We start from the raw sequence: 22,132 nt of genomic DNA, 5'->3' as shown, positions 1-22,132 counted from the left end.
GAAAAGGCAGACAAGTAGAGTTACTGGTTCAAATCCCAAGATGGAAAAATCCAATGAGAAGTCAAAAAACATAGGCTAGGCTACAGCTGAGCAAAGCTTATGCAAGAAAGGATGCATAGCCTATAGGCATATAGGCCCATTTCCATATTATTCTAACAATGTGCAACCTACCTACAACGCATAGTAAGCCCTGGCCTAATAAGAGGAGGATGAGGCAAAAATGCAAATCAGTATATAATTATCCAGTTCTAAGGACAGCAAGAGTTCCTTGCTCTGCAGCCCATGATGACTAACAAACCGCCACACGATGTTGACTTTGTCACTCGCACCTCGGCACACACAGACAGGCTTAGGCTACACATCTCTTTCGTGTCACATCTCCAATAGAGTAGAATAGTCTACTAGAAAATATTTGGATCCACTTATCTTTTGTCAATGTTCCGATTCCGTTTCACTCCCTTTTTTAATATTAGTATTGGCCACTAGAAGGCGAAAACATCTTCTGCCATAAGTGCAGAATCATGATAGGACAAAAGCTGATATCACCCAACCATGTTTCAATATGTTTTGTGTTATTCAATATTATTACAAACCCTAGTGTGCTGTCTCAGGGGGTTGAAAACAGAGCAGAGAAGATATTCTATATTCTAACATTAAGTACAACAGAGAATCAAGTACTATTTTCTTTCTGCTCTTACCGGTTGTGTGCTGTGGAGATCTCCTCATGCTCACCGAACTCGCTGCGGTAGGCTCCGCTCACCATCCTGGTGCTGGCTTTATGTTCCCCAAACACAGCCTTCATGGCATCCGTGATCTCCCCAACAGAACATCTGGGGAATGCACAACAACATGTCTCAAAAACACTTCTCTTTTAATGAAATATACCAACAGGGTTTCACAACGCTCTCCTTCAATATTCCCTGCAGTTCAGCTTACTTTATTTAATCAGGAATGTCTATTCCGTAACAACTGCATTACACTGATCGCCAGGGAGTCCTGGGTTCAAAGAAAAATGCTGTTATGTATTTCTTAGGTGATTGTTTATGTCAGTGTTTCCCAAACCACTGCACTGAGGATAGGTAACACTGTCACCACCGATAAATCCATGATAATTGAGAATTTCAATAAGCATTTCTCTACGGCTGGCCATGCTTTCCTCCTGGCTACCCCAACCCCCGCCAACAGCTCCACACCCCTCGCAGCTACTTGCCCAAGCCTCCCCAGCTTCACCCAAATCCAGGTAGCAGATGTTCTGAAAGAGTTGCAAAACCTGGACCCGTACAAATCAGCTGGGCTAGACAATCTGGACCCTCTCTTTCTAAAATTATCTGCCGCCATTGCTGCAAACCCTATTACCAGTCTATTCAACCTCTCTTTCGGATCGCCCGAGATCCATAAAGAATAGAAAGCTGCCGCGGTCATCCCCCTCTTCAAAGGGAGTGACAATCTAGACCCAAACAGTTATAGACCTATATCCATCCTGCCTTTCTAAAGTCTTCAAAAGCCAAGTTAATAAACAGATTACCGACCATTTCAAATCCCACTGTACCATCTCCGCTGTGCAATCTGGTTTCCGAGCTGGTCAGGGGTGCACCTCAACCACGCTCAAGGTACTAAACGATATCATAACCGCCATCGATAAAATATTGTACAGTGCAGCCGTCTTCGTCGACCTGGCCAAGGCTTTCTACTCTGTCAATCACAGTATTCTTATCGGCAGACTCAACAGCCTTGGTTTCTCAAATGACTGCCTCGCCTGGTTCACCAACTACTTCTCAGACAGAGTTCAGTGTGTCAAATTGGAGGGCCTGTTGTACAGACCTCTGGCAGTCTCCATGGGGGTACCACAGGGTTAAATTCTCGGGCCGACTCTTTTCTCTGTATATATCAACAATGTTGCTCTTGCTGCAGGTGATTCTCTGATTCACCTCTACGCAGACAACACCATTCTGCATACATCTGGCCCTTCTTTGGACACTGTGTTAGCAAACCTCCATGCGAGCTTCAATGCCATACAACACTCCTTCCGTGGCCTCCAACTGCTCTTAAACGCTAGTAAAACTAAATGCAAGCTTTTCAAACATTCGCTGCCCGCAACCGCCCGCCCGACTAGCATCACTACTCTGGACGGTTCTGACTTAGGTATTTGTAGTTGTCCACATATTCTAGTTGTCTGGCTAGACTGTAAACTCTCCTTCCAGACTCATATTAAACATCACCTATCCAAGATGAAATCTAGAATCGGCCTTCTATTTCGCAACAAAGCCTCCTTCACTCACGCCGCCAAACATACCCAGGTAAAACTGACTATCCTACCGATCCTCGACTTCGGCGATGTCATTTACAAAATAGCCTCCAACACTCTACTCAGCTAATTGGATGCAGTCTATCACAGTGCCATCCATTTTGTCACCAAAGCCCCATATACTACCAACCACTGCGACCTGTATGCTCTAGTCGGCTGGCCCTCGCTACATATTCGTTGCCAGACCCACTAGCTCCAGGTCATCTATAAGTCTTTGCTAGGTAAAGCTCCACCTTATCTCAGCTCACTGGTCACGATAACAACACCCACCACCGCACTCCAGCAGGTATATCTCACTGGTCATCCCCAAAGTCAACACCTCCTTTGGCAGCCTTTCCTTCCATTTCTCTGCTGCTAATGACTGGAATGAATTGCAAAAATCACTGAAGCTGGAGACTTATATTTCCCTCACTAACTTTAAACATCAGCTATCCGAGCAGCTAACCGATCGCTGCAGCGTTACATAGCCCATCTGTAAATAGCCCATCCAATCTACCTACCTCATCCCCACATTGTTTTTATTTACTTTTCTGCTCTTTTGCACACCAGTATTTCTACTTGCACATCATCATCTGCACATCTATCACTCCTGTGTTAATTTGCTAAATTGTAATTTCTTGCTACTATGGCCTATTTATTGCCTTACCTCCTCACGCCATTTTCACACACTGTATATAGACTTTTTCCCCCCTATTTTTTCCCCTATTGTGTTATTCCATGTGTAACTCTGTGTTGTTGTTTGTGTCGAAATGCTTTGCTCTATCTTGGCCAGGTCGCAGTTGTAATTTTACAGTGGCTACACTTGCAGGACGCAATACTTGTGTAACCGAGTTCATCTTCAGTGTGGTCACATAGTAGCCTACTTAAACTAGACATTGTGCAGTGGCTATTGCTTTACATAGCCACATAGGCCTACACTACACTAAACCTACAAATTATATGGGGGGGGGGGGGTCTGTATCAAAAAGGGTGGGAGTGGCAGGGCGCTTATTAGGAGATTATTTTAGAGGCCACAACCCACAATTGTACACTGAATGCGTTTTTCCATCCCAAAAATGTAATAAAATTATAGGTGGCCCACCCAAGGATTCCAATGGCTGAAACACTCCTGCACATTGTGCTACGACTATTCCTTTACATAGCCACATACTAACTGTAATACTGTTGCTTCAAAACCAACTGGTGTTTTTAATAGTCTCACGGTGTTCTGTTGGTATGTTTATTCTTCAGGGTGGTTTTATGTACACTGTCCTTGGGCGTTTTAAAAGGCAGTTATAACCAAAATGTACTACTGTTGCCATCATCGTTATCATTGTTTACACTACAGAGCATCTTTGTTTGTCTGGCTGTATAGAATGGTCATGTGGTCTGTTCAAATGGCATCTGTCCCTGTTCTAGCCATTCCTTTACCACATACATCACTTTAAAACCAGAAGTGTTTTAATCATGTGATGCAAAGTGATTTAGGGAAAATCTCAACAAACTAACAGGGAGAGGAGCTGAAAAGTCCAAAAAACATCCTGAATTAAAAGGTTAATGGAATTCTCATGCAAGACTCCGATTTCATATCCACCACCTTTAACAAGGGCAGAGAACTGATCAAATATTTTCAACCAAGACCACAGTTCTCAATCCCATAGATAATAATAAACCAATATTCAGAATTCTTGAAATGTCAGCAGTGGACAGTATTATTCGCTTCTTCAGGAGCTCTAGAACAAAATATGTATTTAGTCTAGACACTGTATTCCTGAAGAGACAAAAATATTCTCTGATTGCCCCTATTGTACATCTCGTTAATCTGTCCGTCAAATATGGGTTCATCCCCAATGCTTGGAAGTCTGCTGCAGTGATACCCATTTTAAGTGCTGGTGACCCTACACCGGTGGAAAATTACCGACCTATAAGCATTCTTCCAGTGCTATCAAAAGTAGCTGAAAGATGGGTGGCTGATCCTCTGACTGATCCCCTCATTCAGGGCAACTCTAATGCAATTTGGATTCAGAACTAACTATTCTACCGAAACAGCCAATTACTATTTTCTAGAGTGCATTAAATCTAAACTGGACATAGGTGGTGAAGTCGCTGCAGTCTTTTTGGATCTTAAAAAGGCCTTTGATACTGTGAATCATGAGGACCTCCTATCCAAACTATCCTCCATTAATGTGTCTACAGAAGTCATTGTTGGATGTATTCCTATCTGACGTCAAAGGGTGCGTTTGGGGGACACTCAGTTGGCCACTCTTTACAATAACATTGGGGTCCCACAAGGTTCAATATTAGGCCCCCTTCTGTTTACCATCTATATGAATGATCTCCCACAAGTTAACATGCAGATGTATGTAGACGATACAGTCCTGTATGTACACTCAAAAATAAACAACTAGTTGTTAACAAGTTAACTGAAGCTATGGTACATGTTTCTACATGGATGACTAATTCTGCATTTCTGCATGCCTGCATTTAAATATCGACAAGACTGTATGTACTTCTTCCATTGATTGTTCCCAACCAGCTGTTCTTGTTAATTTAGAGAATCTGAAAGTTGTGTCTAACTTCAGGTATCTGGGCGTCATTTTGGACTCCAACTTGACATTTAAGAAATATGTGAAGAAGGTGATTAACACAGTCAAGTTTGGATTATCCAACTTCAGGTTTATAAGACCTTACCTTCCTCTGGAGGACGCCAAACTATATATGCACGCTATGATCTTCTCACAGCTGAGATATTGCCTCACATGCTGGTCACAAGCAGGAGCTACTAGTCTGAAACCAATTGAATCACTCTACAAACAAACACTTAACATTTTTGATAACAAGCCAAAACAGTTACCAGCGTTGTCATATCATTTACAAACATTATTTATTTAGTCTGGACAGCTTTATGTAGATGCAAGCCTTGTCTTTTAGATCCTGCATGGTCTTGCCCCTCCACCCCTATGCCGGCATATCATGCTCAAGGAAAGCACCTCCAGGGTAACAAGGGCAGTAACTAGAGGGGATTGTGTTGTCCCTTTTCCACACAGTAAAATCGGTCAATCGGCCTTCTCTGTTAGAGCTACAATATACTGGAATGCAATGCCTATGGAAGCTGCACTGATTATTGTACTTTTACATTTAAATTGAAAACATGGCTCAAATCTATCCAAACATGTACACCTGAGTTATCTGTGGTTCCTCATATGTAAGACGACAGTTGATGATAAGTGTTGTTGTTGTTGTTATATCATTGGATGTAATGTATTTGTATTTTGTATTGTTTTAGTGAGTATTTGTATAGTGGCTGCCCAGGGACTACTGGTGAAAATTAGCTTTTGGCTAAACCCCGGCACATTTACATGGATGTTGCATTATTGTAATATTGATGTTGATTCATGTGTATTGTTTCCTTATAAATAAATACATGTTATGCAACAGAGTGTATTTGTAGGGAGGGATATGTGGTCATTCACAAGACCTTTGTTACTTGTGTAGATTCATTTAATTTTACTCAGCTAGTTGGATGAATTGCTTGTATTATTGTTGGGCATGACATGTTCCCATTTTGTGTATAATGAATAGCCAATCAATAGAATTTCATGTATGTGCAAAACAAATTTCCTTCAAGGGTAATAACATTTTGGTATTTTGGTACATTTTCGAGTGACTTACATTCAACTAGACTAAATCTAGGAGGAAAAACAACCACATACAGTATCACAGTCATGGGGCCTAAGCAAGATTTGATTGGTTTTTGGTTCATGCAATTCTACTCATTTTGCCATTGGTTAAAGATGCATTTTTAGAAGTTTTAAAGCTTATTTTGTGAAATTTTACACATTTTGCAATGATATCTGAGTGAGAGTGGCTAACAAAGTCAATGGGGGCCCCTTGGAGGTCAATCTAAAAACATTTAGAGTGACAATTGAGTGACTGACATTGACTGACATAACAAAAGGAAAACTGCTGATGCACAACCAAATTTCAAAACTGCACCTTGTGTGTTCTACTATTCTAACTCTCAACAGTAAGTAAAGTTACCTTCAAAAGTGACAATGAGCCCAGGGTTGCTGACCATAGGACTAGTGGGGATAGTGTCTCACCTGGCTCTAGCAGCCTCCACAGCCAGCCCCAGCAGGTTCCCCTCCCTGGTACGAGCACACTCCTCTATGGCCGACAGACACCTCTTCGCCACCTCAGCATCACGACTCTCCCTCACCTGCAGGAGACACACAGACTTTATGTACATATAAAACAATATCTTAAATGTACTTATTCCTTTTAGCTCCTAGTGAAGCCTCAACAGTGAATCTCCAGCGAACCCTAATATGTTCTAATCATATTGGCTTTTCATTGTATTGATATAATGACATCATCTACATTGCGGTTTAGTGAGACCATAGACTGTTGTGCCTTAATGGGGTCAGAATTTTGTTTTGCTTTTCTTAATATTGACATTGATGTATAACATCCATAACACAACCTAATGTTGGCCTGGTTCCCAGTCCAAGGATATCCCTTTGCTTTGCTTCTCCACCTCTCAGTCTTGAACCCTTGCTTTCGTAGAAACCATGTGTCAGAACGAGGGACTTTACATCAAACGAGACATTATTTTGAGGACAATGTTTGGCACCACACATGTTCTGGAAAGGAAAATGGCCACTTACTCACAGCCTGGTGGTCCATATCTGTTAAGTGCTTTAGCCTAGTTCTCTGCTGTGTTTGTCCACTGTCATGCATTGCCATGACAACAATAGTCAGAGGAGTTGGACAACGCGAATACAGACCAGACTAGGGCTTAAGAATGAGAAGCCAAACTAAATAGACAGGCTGCTGCCAAGGCAGCTACTCTTCCTGGGGTCCAGCAAAATGAAGGCAGTTCATACAATTTTAAAAACATTACAATTCATTCACAGATTTCACAACACACTGTGTGCCCTCGGGCCTCTACTCAACCACTACCACATATCTACATTACTAAATCCATGTGTACGTGTATGTATAGTGCGTATGTTATCGTGTGTGTGTGTGTGTGTGTATGCATGTGTCTGTGCCTATGTTTGTGTTGCTTCACAGTCCCCACTGTTTCATAAGGTGCTTTTTTATCTGTTTTTTAAGTCTAATTGTACTGCTTGCATCAATTACTTGATGTGGAATAGAGTTCCATGTAGTCATGGCTCTATGTAGTCCTGTGTGCCTCCCATTGTCTGTTCTGGACTTGCGGACTGTGAAGAGACCTCGTGGGTTGTGGCCCTGACATGATTAGAATGACAACAATGTACAACACACCATGACCGAGTGTGGTCTTAGTTCGATGGCATTTTCAATGACAAAATACAACCATTTACATGATAAATAGAGGGATTAATTGTCACTACAAAAACTGGCAATGCCCCTGCTTATTTAGCCCACAAGAGGTGTCACTTTGACAGTGACTCACTACCTGGTAGCACAATGAGGAGCCAGAAACGTCATTAGGGTTCGAATAATTGCAGGAGTTGTCTTCAATCCCTCAAAACGGAACATCAGCCAACCAAGCCATTTTGCACATTCAATTACATTAATGGGGAGTTGATGTGGTGACAAAACGGCACATTCGTTTTGGTAGGTGAATTGGGCCATTTCACTAATGTTTCCATCCAGAGTTATATTGGCAATTTCATAAACTCTTCTCTCCATTTGCAGGCTCATTTCAGGTTCAGCTGAGGACAGACTGGGTTTGAGCCCAGCTTGTCACTTGGTAATGAGTTTGTCTTTGTCTTAATTGCCCGGAAGTCTTGTCCAGTAGCAGGGATTGTGAGTGTGGTTAGGACAACAGAGAATCAGGGGGGGGTGATGTCAGGAAGGCAGGAATTCCTGATTAATAAGTGAAAATCAATACCGGTAACTCAACCTAGACAAGGATGGATTTCCACTCAGACTGCATTTGCCAAGCTAATAACCTTCGTAGAAATTCATTGGATCCTAAACACAGTCAGACCAAGGATTCACCTATACGGAGTCTCGAGAACGGAGTAGCACACGCACTAATTAAGACATTTGATCACACGGGAAACACTTAACTATGCTTCATATTCAATATCTGTGACACACTGCCTGGAGTTTGATAAACAGCATTGGCACTTGGATTGGAACCAGTGCTATGGTCAAATGAAATGAAAATAGAGCTCTTTGGCCTACGAACTGCAGTGGTGGGTTTGGCGTTGAACAACAGAAGCATTTGCAAAAAAGTTCACTAGGTCCCCCCGTGTGGTTCCAGCAACAGCCCCAAAACATCACTGCTCTAGAGTAGATCTGCATGGAGGAATGGGCCAAAATACCAGCAACAGTGTGTGAAAACCTTGTGAAGACTTACAGAAAACGTTTGACCTCTGTCATTGCCAACAAAGGGTATATAACAAAGTATTGAGATAAACTTTTGTTATTGACAAAAATACTTATTTTCCACCATAATTTGCAAATAAATTCATGAAAAATCCTACAATGTGATTTTCTGGATTTTTTTTCTCATTTTGCCTGTCATAGTTGAAGTGTACCTATGATGAAAATTACAGGCCTCTCTCATCTTTTTAAGTGGGAGAACTTGCACAATTGGTGGCTGACTAAATACTTTTTTGCCCCACTGTATGCGTGTAAGTCTGTAATGTCTGTATTAATGTTTTTAAATATATGTCAATTCTAAAGTATTTTTGTCTGTAATGTCTTTTTCATTGTGTGGGACTCCAGGAAGACTAGCTGTCACCACTGTTATCGGCCAATGGGGATCTCAATAAAATCTAAATCCCTCCCAATTTTTCTCCAATCTCATAAAACATTTTAGAAAAAGGCTCAGTGACGTTATCCTCCCAAGGGGGTATTGAAAAAAGGGGTGTCAATCTTTACTTGTGGAATAAAATGTATTTCTCTGTGCAATTGTATTAGTATAAAATAATTTCAAATTTTATGGGGAGCATACAATATAGCTCAGTATTTGTATTATTTCTCTTACACAGTCTTTTACACATCTTAATCAAAGTTGACAATAATTATCAACCTGACTGTAGCTCTATTCCAATGTTACGTGACCTTCCAGGAGAGGCAGAGTGTCACGACTCCCGCCGAAGTTGGCTCCCCTGCCTGTTCGGGCGGTGCTCGGCGGTCGTCGTCACCGGCCTACTAGCCTCCACCGATCCCTTTTTCCTTTTCTGTTAGTTTAGTCTTATTAGTTGCACCTGTTCCTACTTGTGTTTTTTCTAGCCTATTTAAGCTTGTTAGGCCCGCTCTAGTTTGTGCGGGATTATTTTGTTTCACGTTTAGTGTTGGCTGCGGTTTTGTGCTCCGGACCGTTTTACCCTGTGTTGTGGGTTGGTCAGGGTTTTCCGCCCTGCGTTTTGGGTTGGTCAGTGTTTTCCGCCCTGTGTTGGTCAGTGTTTTCCGTCCTGCGTTGTGGGTTGGTCAGTGTTTTCCGTCCTGCGTTTTGGGTTGGTCAGTGTTTTCCGCCCTGTGTTGTGGGTTGGTCAGTGTTTTCCGCCCTGTGGGTTGGTCAGTGTTTTCCGCCCTCCTGTGGGTTGGTCAGTGTTTTCCGCCCTGCGTTGTGGGTTGGTCAGTGTTTTCCGCCCTGCGTTGTGGGTTGGTCAGTGTTTTCCGCCCTGCGTTGTGGGTTGGTCAGTGTTTTCCGCCCTGCGTTGTGGGTTGGTCAGTGTTTTCCGCCCTGCGTTGTGGGTTGGTCAGTGTTTTCCGCCCTGTGTTTTGGGTTGGTCAGTGTTTTCCGCCCTGTGTTGTGGGTTGGTCAGTGTTTTCCGCCCTGTGTTTTGGGTTGGTCAGTGTTTTCCGCCCTGTGTTTTGGGTTGGTCAGTGTTTTCCGCCCTGTGTTGTGGGTTGGTCAGTGTTTTCCGCCCTGTGTTGTGGGTTGGTCAGTGTTTTCCGCCCTGTGTTGTGGGTTGGTCAGTGTTTTCCGCCCTGTGTTGTGGGTTGGTCAGTGTTTTCCGCCCTGTGTTTTGGGTTGGTCAGTGTTTTCCGCCCTGTGTTTTGGGTTGGTCAGTGTTTTCCGCCCTGTGTTGTGGGTTGTTCAGTGTTTTCCGCCCTGTGTTGTGGGTTGTTCAGTGTTTTCCGCCCTGTGTTGTGGGTTGTTCAGTGTTTTCCGCCCTGTGTTTTGGGTTGGTCTGTGTTTTCCGCCCTGTGTTTGGGCATGACCGTTTGTGCCGGAATAAATAGCCTATTTTTCTTGAACCCTCTGCACCTGACTCCTACCTTCCACTCCTATTCACCTGTGACACAGAGAGAGGTACTAATTATACTGTGACCCACGGCACTCGGTAAATAAATATCTTCTTGTCAGTAGGCATCTACACATGATTGCCACTCACCTTATTACACACATTAACTATCATCATTGCTGGCATGTGCACGAGGTGACACAGTTGGAAAAACATTGAACAGAATGAGAACTTGATAAATGATAAACACTAGAAAATGTTGAATGCCAAATTCTATTGAAATATGTCAAAATGGTGATTTTTATTTTCCTTAAAGACAATGTTGACTTTAATATTTTTTCCACTGAACTACTCTGACTTGATTATTGAGGTAAATCTTCACAGTAACTGAATCTTAAATGACATGTTTGGTGAAAACCTAGATTGGTTTGCTGCCATGTTCTGCTGTTCAGGACATTACGGTCTCATTGTACTAGAAGTATCTAGTGATCTATGATGCGAAACAACCTATGGGACATAAGTAAAAATCTATTTTCTCTCTTTTCTTTCTTATATCCGATATTGATGACTACAAAATGAGGTAAACCCGCTTCCTGTTCAAATCTGTAAGCAAAGATGACAAAATGCAAAGAAAATTAGAAGAAAAACTAGCCAACCTCTAGGACTAAAATCTTTGAAGAACAAGAAGATACATTTCATGATGATGTCTTACCCATATAATTAGGAATTTAAATGCTTATAATAGTAATTTAACAAGATATCTATGGTGTTACCGAGCTATCTGTATGTAAAGTATGTACAGTGGGGCAAAAAAGTATTTAGTCAGCCACCAATTGTGCAACTTCTCCCACTTAAAAAGATGAGAGAGGCCTGTCATTTTCATCATAGGTACACTTCAACTATGACAGACAAAATGAGAAAAAAAATCCAGAAAATCACATTGTAGGATTTTTAATGAATTCATTTGCAAAGTATGGTGGGAAATAAGTATTTGGTCAAGAACAAAAGTTTCTCAATACTTTGTTATATACCCTTTGTTGGCAATGACAGAGGTCAAACGTTTTCTATAAGTCTTCACAAGGTTTTCACACACTGTTGCTGGTATTTTGGCCCATTCCTCCATGCAGATCTCCTCTAGAGCAGTGATGTTTTGGGGCTGTTGCTGGGCAACACGGACTTTCAACTCCCTCCAAAGATTTTCTATGGGGTTGAGATCTGGAAACTGGCTAGGCCACTCCAGGACCTTGAAATGCTTCTTACGAAGCCACTCCTTCGTTGCCCGGGCGGTGTGTTTGGGATCATTGTCATGCTGAAAGACCAAGCCACGTTTCATCTTCAATGCCCTTGCTGATGGTAGGCTTTGTTACTTTGGTCCCAGTTCTCTGCAGGTCATTCACTAGGTCCCCCCGTGTGGTTCTGGGATTTTTGCTCACCGTTTTTGTGATCATTTTGACCCCACAGGGTGAGATCTTGCGTGGAGCCCCAGATCGAGGGAGATTATCAGTAGTCTTGTATGTCTTCCATTTCCTAATAATTGCTCCCACAAGCTCCTTACCTATTGCAGATTCAGTCTTCCCAGCCTGGTGCAGGTCTAAAATTTTGTTTCTGTTGTCCTTTCAGAGCTCTTTGGTCTTGGCCATAGTGGAGTTTGGAGTGTGACTGTTTGAAGTTGTAGACAGGTGTCTTTTATACTGACAACAAGTTCAAACAGGTGCTAGTAATACAGGTAACGAGTGGAGGACAGAGGAGCCTCTTAAAGAAGAAGTTACAGGTCTGTGAGAGCCAGAAATCTTGCTTGTTTGTAGGTGGCCAAATACTTATTTTCCACCATAATTTGCAAAACATTCTATAAAATCCTACAATGTGATTTTCTGGATTTTTCTCTCTCTCATTTTGTATGTCATAGTTGAAGTGTACCTATGATGAAAATTACATTATCTTTTTAAGTGGGAGAACTTGCACAATTGGTGGCTGACTAAATACTTTTTCCCCCCACTGTATTGTGGTATTTGGTCTCCATTATGCCTTTCCTACTTGTCTTTCCTGTGATAAGCTAGATTTCCATCCAATTGGCAATAGATTTCCACGTGAATATTCTAAATTCAAAAGGCACTCGCACATCTGAGCAATCTTTTTTGCGGGTGCATGGTAACAGTTAAACAAGATGAAGGAAACACACTGCTCTTGATAGTATCACTGATCTTTAATAAGCTTTACGTATCGGCCTCACGGCCTTCGTCAGAGCTTGTGTGAGTAAAAAAAAAAAAGCGCCCTTATTTAGACCTAGCCCCACCCACATTCCGTTCCATGCTTCGAAAGGGGTTGGAGGCAAAGGTGAATATTCTGTGAATATTCAAAAATCCACATAAAAACAATATGCTCATTTTCCCAGCAAAGATATGTTTCCATCAAATTGACTAGTTGGATAAAAAGCTGTGCGCGAATACTTTTTTTCCGCTAAATTCCTATGTACAGAGTAAAAAGAATACAAGTTAAATGGGTTTCCATCTCATTTTCAACTCTCAAGAAAATACATTTATGTTGCGTTTTATACCAGAAGTACCCACTCCGGTATTGGCACGTAATGGCCTAGCCAACAGCTCACAAATCCAGAAACAGATAAATGTATTATGTTCACAATAAAATAATTAGGTGTGGTGAAAGTCGTCGTAACCGAGAGGAACGTGAAGGGAAATAGAGGCTTTTCTCTATTTCATTTTTAAATGTAAACCTTCATCTAACTTTTTCTCATCTCTACAGATGATTCGAGGAAGATCTGTTCAATCAAGTTGTGCAGCCAACTTGTGTGTGTGTGTTTTGCCTCCCAGGCTCAAGAAGCAGGCAAAGTTGTACTAAATAGTACTAAATAAAGGTCAATATTTTGGAGACGTGTTACTAACCGACCCTCTGGGGAAATGAACGGAAGAGGGCCGGAGGATTGGTTGGGTCGTTTAGTTGAATTACGCGTTGAGTCTTGGGGTGAGTATGACACTGACCTTCTTGAGTTTGTCGATCTGCTTGTTGCGTACGTTGGTGTTGTCGATAGCCAGCACATCAACGGACTCCTCTTTCTCTAGACGGTACTTATTCACTCCAACAATCACCTCCGAACCTGGGGGGCACAGCCAGTGGGACACACAGTCAGAGAAGGGGGCAGAGGCAAAGGCATACTCGCTCATACGCAAGCACGCACACACCCACCCTAGTCTGTTGGCTGCTGGTTCAGTGAAGCGATAGAAGACATCGCAGTTAGTTTTTCTCTCAGACAGCTTTCAGTATTCACTTCACGATGACCAGCTAATACCATATACCTCTTTGAAAATATAGGGAATAGAAAGCAGGGAAATACAAAGTAACCCATCCATCCCTACTGTGTTCAATGGCTGCGGTGGGCCCCACCTCCTCTATTCTACCACTCTTCCCCTCCTCCCTCCCCTCTCAGCATGCATCAAAGCAGTAGCGTTCGGCCGGGTCTCCTTGCGTGCTAACCAGGCCGACCCCTGCCATGTCCACAAGACAAACCCCAGTGGCCCTGGGAGCCCCCACTATGTTCACAGGACCCGACCCCTGTGCAGGCATCAGATAAGCACAGCCTTGGGTCTGCAATCAGATCAAAGGCTTAGATGGAGAGGTCAGAGCTCAGACGCCAGCTCACTCTCACACACACGCACTGTCTGTTATATTCCCCTGGCCAGTGTTCGCTAGGCCAATGATGAATGTATGATCCTGACTAGAGCTGTGCAAATAGACCGCTGAGATGTCAAGTGCTACTTATATTCCGGCAGACTTCCAGGACATGTCTCTTTAAAAGAGCAGCTATGAAATATGGAGTGTGTCTGTTCTGCCTGAGTGGAGGACTGATGCTTCCAACATACCCACTGAATTACATATGGGGCTTTTTAGGAGGGGAGGTGAGAAGGATGTAAAAAAGAGGAGGGAATAAAAAGACGGAGGGTGGGTGGGTGGGAAAAGAGAACAGAAGGTGGGACGGGGAGGTGGGAGAAGGACAGGGGTGCATGTGTGCCTGCACTGCACGTGTGTGTTCTGCTGCAGTACCTGAGTCGATGCGAGCCTGTCTGCGAGCAGCACACTCCTCGATGCGTAGTTTAGGAATGCCTTCAGCCACAGCTCTGGCCATGCCTCCCACCTCTTCGATCTCATTGATAAACTACAGGAGAGTGGATCAAATAAATTGATAAACATCTAATGCATTTAAACATGAACAAAGTCAATACAAACAACCATTAAATATACTGTAAAGTGTGTGTGACCCCCTGACTCTTAACCGGTCCCTGACCTCTAACCGCTGACCTTTAGGGCAGTGTTGTAGACATCGTCGGTCAGCGCCTCCATCATGTGTGACCCGCCCCAGGGGTCGGCGACCTTGGGTATCCCAGACTCCTCTTGGATGATTATCTGTGTGTTGCGTGCGATGCGGGCGCTCTTCACCGTTGGTAGACCCAAAGCCTCGTCAAAAGAGTTGGTGTGTAGAGACTGGGTCCCCCCGAACACCGCAGCCATCGCCTCGATCACAGTACGCACCACGTTGTTATACGGGTCCTGGAGAAAACAGAATACACGATACAGAACATATGAAGGTCATAGGTTCACCCCATTTACATGACTTGGCCTCGATCAAATAAAGTTAATTATGGGTTTCATCCGCCCACCTGTTCGGTGAGGGACCAGCCTGAGGTCTGACAGTGGGTCCTGAGGAGCAGAGACTTGGCCAGCTTGGGTTGGAACTTCTCCTTAATGAGCATGGCCCACAGCCTCCTGCCTGCCCTCAGCTTGGCAATCTCCATGTAGAAGTTCATACCGATACCCCAGAAGAATGACAGCCTAGAGGAGAGAGGGAGGGGTATAGAGTGATATATACAAGTACCCGAGTATCAAACGTTGGAACAAGATTTTATTTGGTTTTACATAACACTGTGTATTCCAAGTATGCATGTCCTTTGTTGGAAAGCACATTCCCCATGAGTTTTCAAAGTATACCATTCTATAGACATGAGATATAGGTAACTAGCAAAATATTGGAAACACCAACATAGTCTCCTATTAGGACACTGGGCCACCAGAACAGCTTCAATGTGCCTTGGTATAGATTCTACAAGTGTCTGGAACTCTATTGGAGGGATGCGACACCTTTGTTCCACGAGAAATTCTATCATTTGGTGTTTTGTTGATTTATTTATTTGTATTTATCCGTTATTTTACCAGGTAAGTTGACTGAGAACACGTTCTCATTTGCAGCAACGACCTGGGGAATAGTTACAGGGGAGAGGAGGGGGATGAATGAGCCAATTGTAAACTGGAAATGATTAGGTGACCGTGATGGTTTGAGGACCAGATTGGGAATTTAGCCAGGACACCGGGGTTAACACCTCTACTCTTACGATAAGTGCCATGGGATCTTTAATGACCTCAGAGAGTCAGGACAGCCGTTTAACATCCCATCCGAAAGACGGCACCCTACACAGGGCAGTGTCAAATCATTGCCCTGGGGCATTGGGATATATTTTTTTTTTTAGACCAGAGGAAAGAGTGCCTCCTACTGGTCCTCCAACACCACTTCCAGCAGCATCTGGTCTCCCATCCAGGAACTGACCAGGACCAACCCTGCTTAGCTTTAGAAGCAAGCCAGCAGTGGTATGCAGGGTGGTATGCTGCTGGAAAACACTGTCTCAGGCACTGCTTCAGAATCTCCCATGAGGGTTCACTTGGGTTGAGATCTGGCTACTGAGACACACACAGCCTTTAAACCATATGCTCCTCCGAGACCCCTCTTTCAAAGTCACGGAGATCTCTTCTTCTAGACATGGTAGCCAAAATTAATGGGCAACCGAGCATTTTTATACATGACCCTAAGCATGATGGGATGTTAATTACTTAATTAATACAGGAACCACACCTGTGTGGAAGCACCTGCTTCCAATATACTTTGTATCCCTAATGTACTCAAGTGTTTCCTTTATTGTGTCAGTTACCTGTCTGTTATTATCCACACGTTCATATTGATGCTCCAGAGAAATGACTAGGAACACAGGTTGCCCACATAGGGTGATTACAGAAAAAACACAAAGATGTAATAAATCAATAAGTACGGTTAAAACTCCCAAAAGGAATGAAGAGACAGCCAAAGTGTAGAGCAGAGTGTTGTAACAGCAGAGCTCTCAGCTGAGGACAATTATAGCTTACAGCAATTCATTGAATGCAAGCACTATCGGTCTATTGATTTTGACAGTCCTAACAGGACCATAATGCTATGCACATGCCATATATCATTACCGCTCAGAGGGGAACCTGTCAATCAATAACACTGCAGTGTGTGTCTGTGTGTACATGCATGGACTAACTACAGTCACCTACCTCTGTGATTACCTACGTGACTGACAATAAGGTGACTTGATACATTTTTAACAAAAAGGATCTGCATTATTGTAGATGTCAAAGTGAGCGACTAAATGAACAATGGACTAAACGCAGGCTGACCAAAACTCATGGCTAAATGAAAGGACAGTCAACTCGCAGCAACTTTAAAGTACTTCCTTCGAACAACCACACGTCAATCAGCAGTCTGTCATTCACCCTAGGGAGTCATTTAGAGTGTGTGTCCTCTGACCTCGCTGCAAATCACATGGCTCTGCATCAAAAAACCACGACATGAAACAGCGAGCCAGAGAGGACAGTCTGTGAATAGCTGTCTAGTGGAGAGGAGACCTCTATCTGTCTGACAGGACATTCACTGCTCTGAGACACTGGGAGTGACACAGGGAAATCACAAAGAGAACCGCTCCAGAAACAACCCATAGCCACTAACTCTGAGGCACTGCATCACACAGGAATGAGGTCCCTGGGACAACACACACTGTATGATCTCACTCTGTGTGCACACACACCTGGGGGCGAACTCATCTATAGTGAGGCCAGCTTTCAGCCCAGTGCGGCAGTACTCCAGGCCGTTGGCGATGGTGTAGGCCACCTCCAAGATGGCGTCCGCCCCGGCCTCCTGGAGATGGTAACCACTGATGGAGATGGAGTTGAACTTGGGCATGTGCTACCGGAGGAAACAACCAGTCATTCAACCAAACAATCAATCGTAACAATAATCAATCAATCATGATGGGGAAACAGTGTGAGTTCGGTCGCGGACCTCCTGTATTTGAGGTACGTGCCTGTATCTTAAGTTAGATGTTACTTCCGTGGAAATCATTTAAAAAAAGAGGACCTTTACTGTATTTGCAAGGCAGCGAGGTACAGAGGACGCTTTACCCTGTTGTAGCTTTAAGGTTCTTACCTTGGACGTGTAGGCGAAGATATCAGCGATGGCGTGCATGGAAGGTTCCGGGGGGAAGATATAGGTGTTGCGCACCATGAACTCCTTCAGGATGTCATTCTGGATAGTGCCCGTCAGCTTCTCCTTGGGCACCCCCTGCTCCTCCCCCGTCACGATGAACATGGCCAGCACCGGGATCACCGCTCCATTCATCGTCATAGAAACCGACATCTTCTCCAGCGGGATGCCGTCGAACAGCATCTTGGTGTCCTCCACGGTATCTATGGCGACCCCCGCCATTCCGACATCGCCATGGACACGGGGGTTGTCGGAGTCATACCCGCGGTGAGTCGGGAGGTCGAAGGCCACCGAGAGACCCTGTTGACCCGCTGTAGAAAGAGAGAGCGAGAGGGGAAGTGAGAGAGAGAGAGAAGTTACACTTATTACAATGGGAAAGGTAACCAAAAATAACTTGTACTTAAATGTTGTTTTATTAACCTATAAAGTAGAGAAAGAACTCTTGCCTGATTAAACCTGACAGAGTCCATTTCTAGACAGACAACAATCACAAGATTCACAAGTGCCACTCAGCCTCCAACAACCTGGGTTCACTTCAATATTCTATCATAAAACCCCAGTTGGTCACACCAGCAGTGAGTATTGTGCAGTACCTTTAATGTTGTCCCGGTAGAACTTGTTGCTCTCCTCCACGGTGCTGAAGCCAGCATACTGCCTGATGGTCCAGGGCCTGAACGTGTACATGGTGGGGTAGGGCCCCCTAGTATAAGGGAAGACCCCCGGCAGTTCGTCTGGCTTCGTTGCAGAGTCTGCTTTAGTGTAGACGGGTTTGATGTTGAGGCCCTCCGGCGTGCGCCAGATCAGGTCTTCTGGGTTCTTCCCTTTCAGTTGTTTTTTGGCCAGGCTGGCCCACTCCGGGTGCAGGTCCACTTCATCCTGACAGGGCGTTGCGGTACGAAACTGTCGGGAGTGCGTCTGTGAGCGTGTGTTGCTGAATCCGTGTGAGGAACAGGGAGCTCCTAGAAGTCGGCGTGCAGCCAGAGCGACACATGTCCTCTGTGCGGTCAGCATGACGGGCCTGGATCAGTAACACATGAGACACAGGAGGAGAGGAATGAAAAACAGTGGGACAAGAATGAGACATCATGAAATCCCTCTGGTTTCATTTGTTGAGTATTGGTGATTTCCTGGTAAAAGGACCCATGAGCACCAACATTGGGTGTCAAATGAAAGCCGACTCTATATTTTTCTGAAAGTAAGTCATATTTACATTTTTCAACCCATTTTTCATTAACAAAATGACCAATAAGCGAATGCTTTGATTTCTTGTCAAACAGATAGAAAATGGATCTTAAAAAACATATACCAGAAAAAGTCTTAAAAGATATTAGAAATAGATCAAAACACAATAATGAAGAAATATTTAGTTTAGGAAAAAAAAAAAAAATCTGCCTTCTGTAAATTCTGTTATCTTTAAAATGTTTTCTAATTTCTCTCTCTCTCTCATGAGTTCACATAAGTAACAAGTAAAAGGTAGGCCTATCAACTAGTTATGGTACGTTTTTAATAGTATACATTTGTTTATGAATTATTAAGTGATTAAAATGTGAAATGTGAAAGAATGTTTATGGGGACCTTCAAACATGCAGAAATGTTTTGATACCCTTCCCCAGATCTGTGCCTCGACACAATCATATCTCAGAGATCTACAGATAATTCCTTCGACCTCATGGTTTGATTTTTGCTCTGACATGCACTGTCAACTGTGGGACCTTATATAGACAGGTGTGTGCCTTTCCAAATCATGTCCAATCAATTGAATTTACCACAGCTGGACTCCAATCAAGTTGTAGAAACATCTCAAGGATGATCAATGGAAACAGGATGCACCCAAGTTTGATTTCGAGTCTCATAGCAAAGGGTCTGAATACTTATGTACATTTTTCTCCAGTAGTGCTCACTTCACAACCTCAGGGCATGACAGGCCCAGCATACATGTGTAGTCTACTTGTGCGCTCTATAGCCCCTTGCTTTAGCTACTGTCATCTAGTATGCTAAATATCTTCATAAAGAAACTGATAAAACACACAGGTAAAAAGTCTAGGTAACTTACAAAGATGAGGAGGACCAAGAGCAAGAGAGGGAGTGTGGTGATGTACGGTAGTGTCCACAACTAAAGAATCATTGTGGAATCTGAAAAGACAGGTATCCAAAAGCATGATGATGTGGGCCTACTTACGATGCACACATGCTAACAGAAGGGAACAAGGTGGGTAATCTAGCTAAATGTGTCATTGTAGCAAAGTATTTATAATCCCCAAAAATGTATCTCTCGTTCAATCATTTTCATTCTATTATCTCTATACAATGGGCCATTGATTTAGGCCCAATAGGCTTGGAATATGACCTATTTCAATGAGCTTTCCACTTTGATAGGGTTATTTTAACTAAAATATTTTAGGCCTACCTACAGAAGAAAAAATAAACTACACAGCCTGGCACGCTCCGCTCCTAAACTCTGGTGTGAGCCAACATTGCATGTCCATTGGACTATGATAATGGTAATTGCAGAGCAACAGTGAAGTTCATAGGAGTTTATAGTTTTGAGAAATGAAGGTATAGATACATTTTCTATTATTTTCCATCTTAGGCATAAATAACAGATGGAAAAGGGGTCTTACAAAACATCTACCAGAAAAAGTCTTAAAAGGTATTAGAAATACATCAAAATATTGTTTATGTAGAGACCCCTGCCAACTAACATCAACACTTATATTTCATTTTGGAGAAATGATTTGCCTTCTGTAAATTTAAAAATCATTCCGTTACCAAAAACGCACATATCCAAGATATTTTCTACTTTCTCTCCCTCATGAGGAGGGAGGATAAAGAAAGTTCACACAAGTAACAAGTAAACGTAGACCTACCCATTAGTTTGTGTTTTTACTGATATAAATGTTTGTTTAGGAGTTACCAAACTGATAACAGAATAACCTAAAAATGTGTAACAGAATTACTGTAATTGAATTGGCTACAAAGGAAATTATAGTTAGCGGCCTCTCATCTGCTACTGTTCTCCCTCTCCCTCCAAATCCTAGATGTTTGTTTCAAACGTTTGTATAGCACAGTACAGTACAGAAAAGTAGAGTACGGTTCAGTACTTTACAGTAGAATAGAGTACAGTAAAGAAAAGTAGAGTACGGTTCAGTACTTTACAGTAGAATAGAGTACAGTAAAGAAGACTATAGTATAGTCCTGTACAGTAGAATAGAGTACAGTAAAGTAGTATATAGTATAGTCCTGAACAGTAGAATAGAGTGGAGTACAGTTCAATACAGTACACAGTTGGGAACACTAAAGTGGTGTACACTATAATGTACTGAACTACACTCTAGTCTACTGAGATGTACTTTGATGTCCAAACTTGTGAAACATATATGATAGGATCAGATTTGGTTTAGTCCAGACCGACAAACTTTGGTCTTGTTTGGTGGCGGAGCTCATTACAATAATGGCGAGTGTGTAGAATCATTTAGCATATTTCTACCTTTGTGTACCTATTTAGGATACATCATCATAAAAAAAGAGTGACATGCATTTCTGTGTCGTACAGTTCAGTGTCACATCATAGCTGACACCCATTCTTTCTGCAGGCATCTTTGAATCTTAATTCGGAGCAGATATTTAAGAGTTTTGGGGAAAAGTGGTCACATAAAAAAAACAGAGGGAGATTATACAGAAATTCGGTTACCAAACCATAGCATCTGCACAGTTCTTCCAGAAAAAAATAAATTGTCAGTGTAAATAGATTTTTTTTTAAAGTAGTCCTTGTGTATGGTTTGTTAAACTTTGAAATCAATGGTTTTGGTTTGGCGTACATTTTAAGTGAAAAACCACATTGCTACGTTAACTCACTGCGTATCGTACACAGTGTTCTGTACACTAGACCTTATTTAGCCAACACCCAACAAAAATATACTTTCCAGGACACCTATGATATAAAGTATGTATATATTTAATCTTTCTGGTGGTATGTGTATATATTATATATATATATATATATACACTGCTCAAAAGAATAAAGGGAACACTTGCACAACACAATGTAACTTCAAGTCAATTACACTTCTGTGAAATCAAACTGTCCACTTAGGAAGCAACACTGATTGACAATACATTTCACATGCTGTTGTGCAAATGGAATAGACAACAGGTGGAAATTATACGCAATTAGCAAGACACCCCCAATAAAGGAGTGGTTCTGCAGGTGATAACCACAGACCACTTCTCAGTTCCTATGCTTCCTGGCTGATGTTTTCGTCACTTTTGAATGCTGGTGGTGCTTTCACTCTAGTG

At 42.7% G+C, this 22,132-nt stretch overlaps 1 protein-coding gene across 3 annotated transcripts in view; it reads right to left on the bottom strand.

The window, feature by feature from the left end:
* mmut (methylmalonyl CoA mutase) overlaps window positions 1–22,132 on the bottom strand; it is a 45,336-nt gene that overhangs the window by 19,545 nt on the left and 3,659 nt on the right. For 2 of the 3 annotated variants that reach the window (XM_065008907.1, XM_065008908.1), the window contains exons 2-10: window positions 18,430–18,854; window positions 17,780–18,147; window positions 17,382–17,539; window positions 15,150–15,321; window positions 14,791–15,039; window positions 14,536–14,647; window positions 13,476–13,591; window positions 6,388–6,503; window positions 699–830 (exon numbers count right to left, since the gene is read on the bottom strand). In XM_065008907.1, coding sequence (XP_064864979.1) covers window positions 699–830; window positions 6,388–6,503; window positions 13,476–13,591; window positions 14,536–14,647; window positions 14,791–15,039; window positions 15,150–15,321; window positions 17,382–17,539; window positions 17,780–18,147; window positions 18,430–18,847 — 1,841 coding nt within the window. In that variant the 5' untranslated portion in view covers window positions 18,848–18,854. Of the gene's footprint in view, window positions 1–698; window positions 831–6,387; window positions 6,504–13,475; window positions 13,592–14,535; window positions 14,648–14,790; window positions 15,040–15,149; window positions 15,322–17,381; window positions 17,540–17,779; window positions 18,148–18,429; window positions 18,855–19,889; window positions 19,970–22,132 lie in introns of all 3 variants that reach the window. The other variant, XM_029631863.2, reaches the window with a different exon arrangement.

This window comes from Oncorhynchus nerka, linkage group LG24 (genome assembly GCF_034236695.1).
Source record: "Oncorhynchus nerka isolate Pitt River linkage group LG24, Oner_Uvic_2.0, whole genome shotgun sequence".
Lineage (NCBI taxonomy): Eukaryota > Metazoa > Chordata > Actinopteri > Salmoniformes > Salmonidae > Oncorhynchus > Oncorhynchus nerka.
This window is presented reverse-complemented; position numbering and strand designations above follow the sequence as displayed.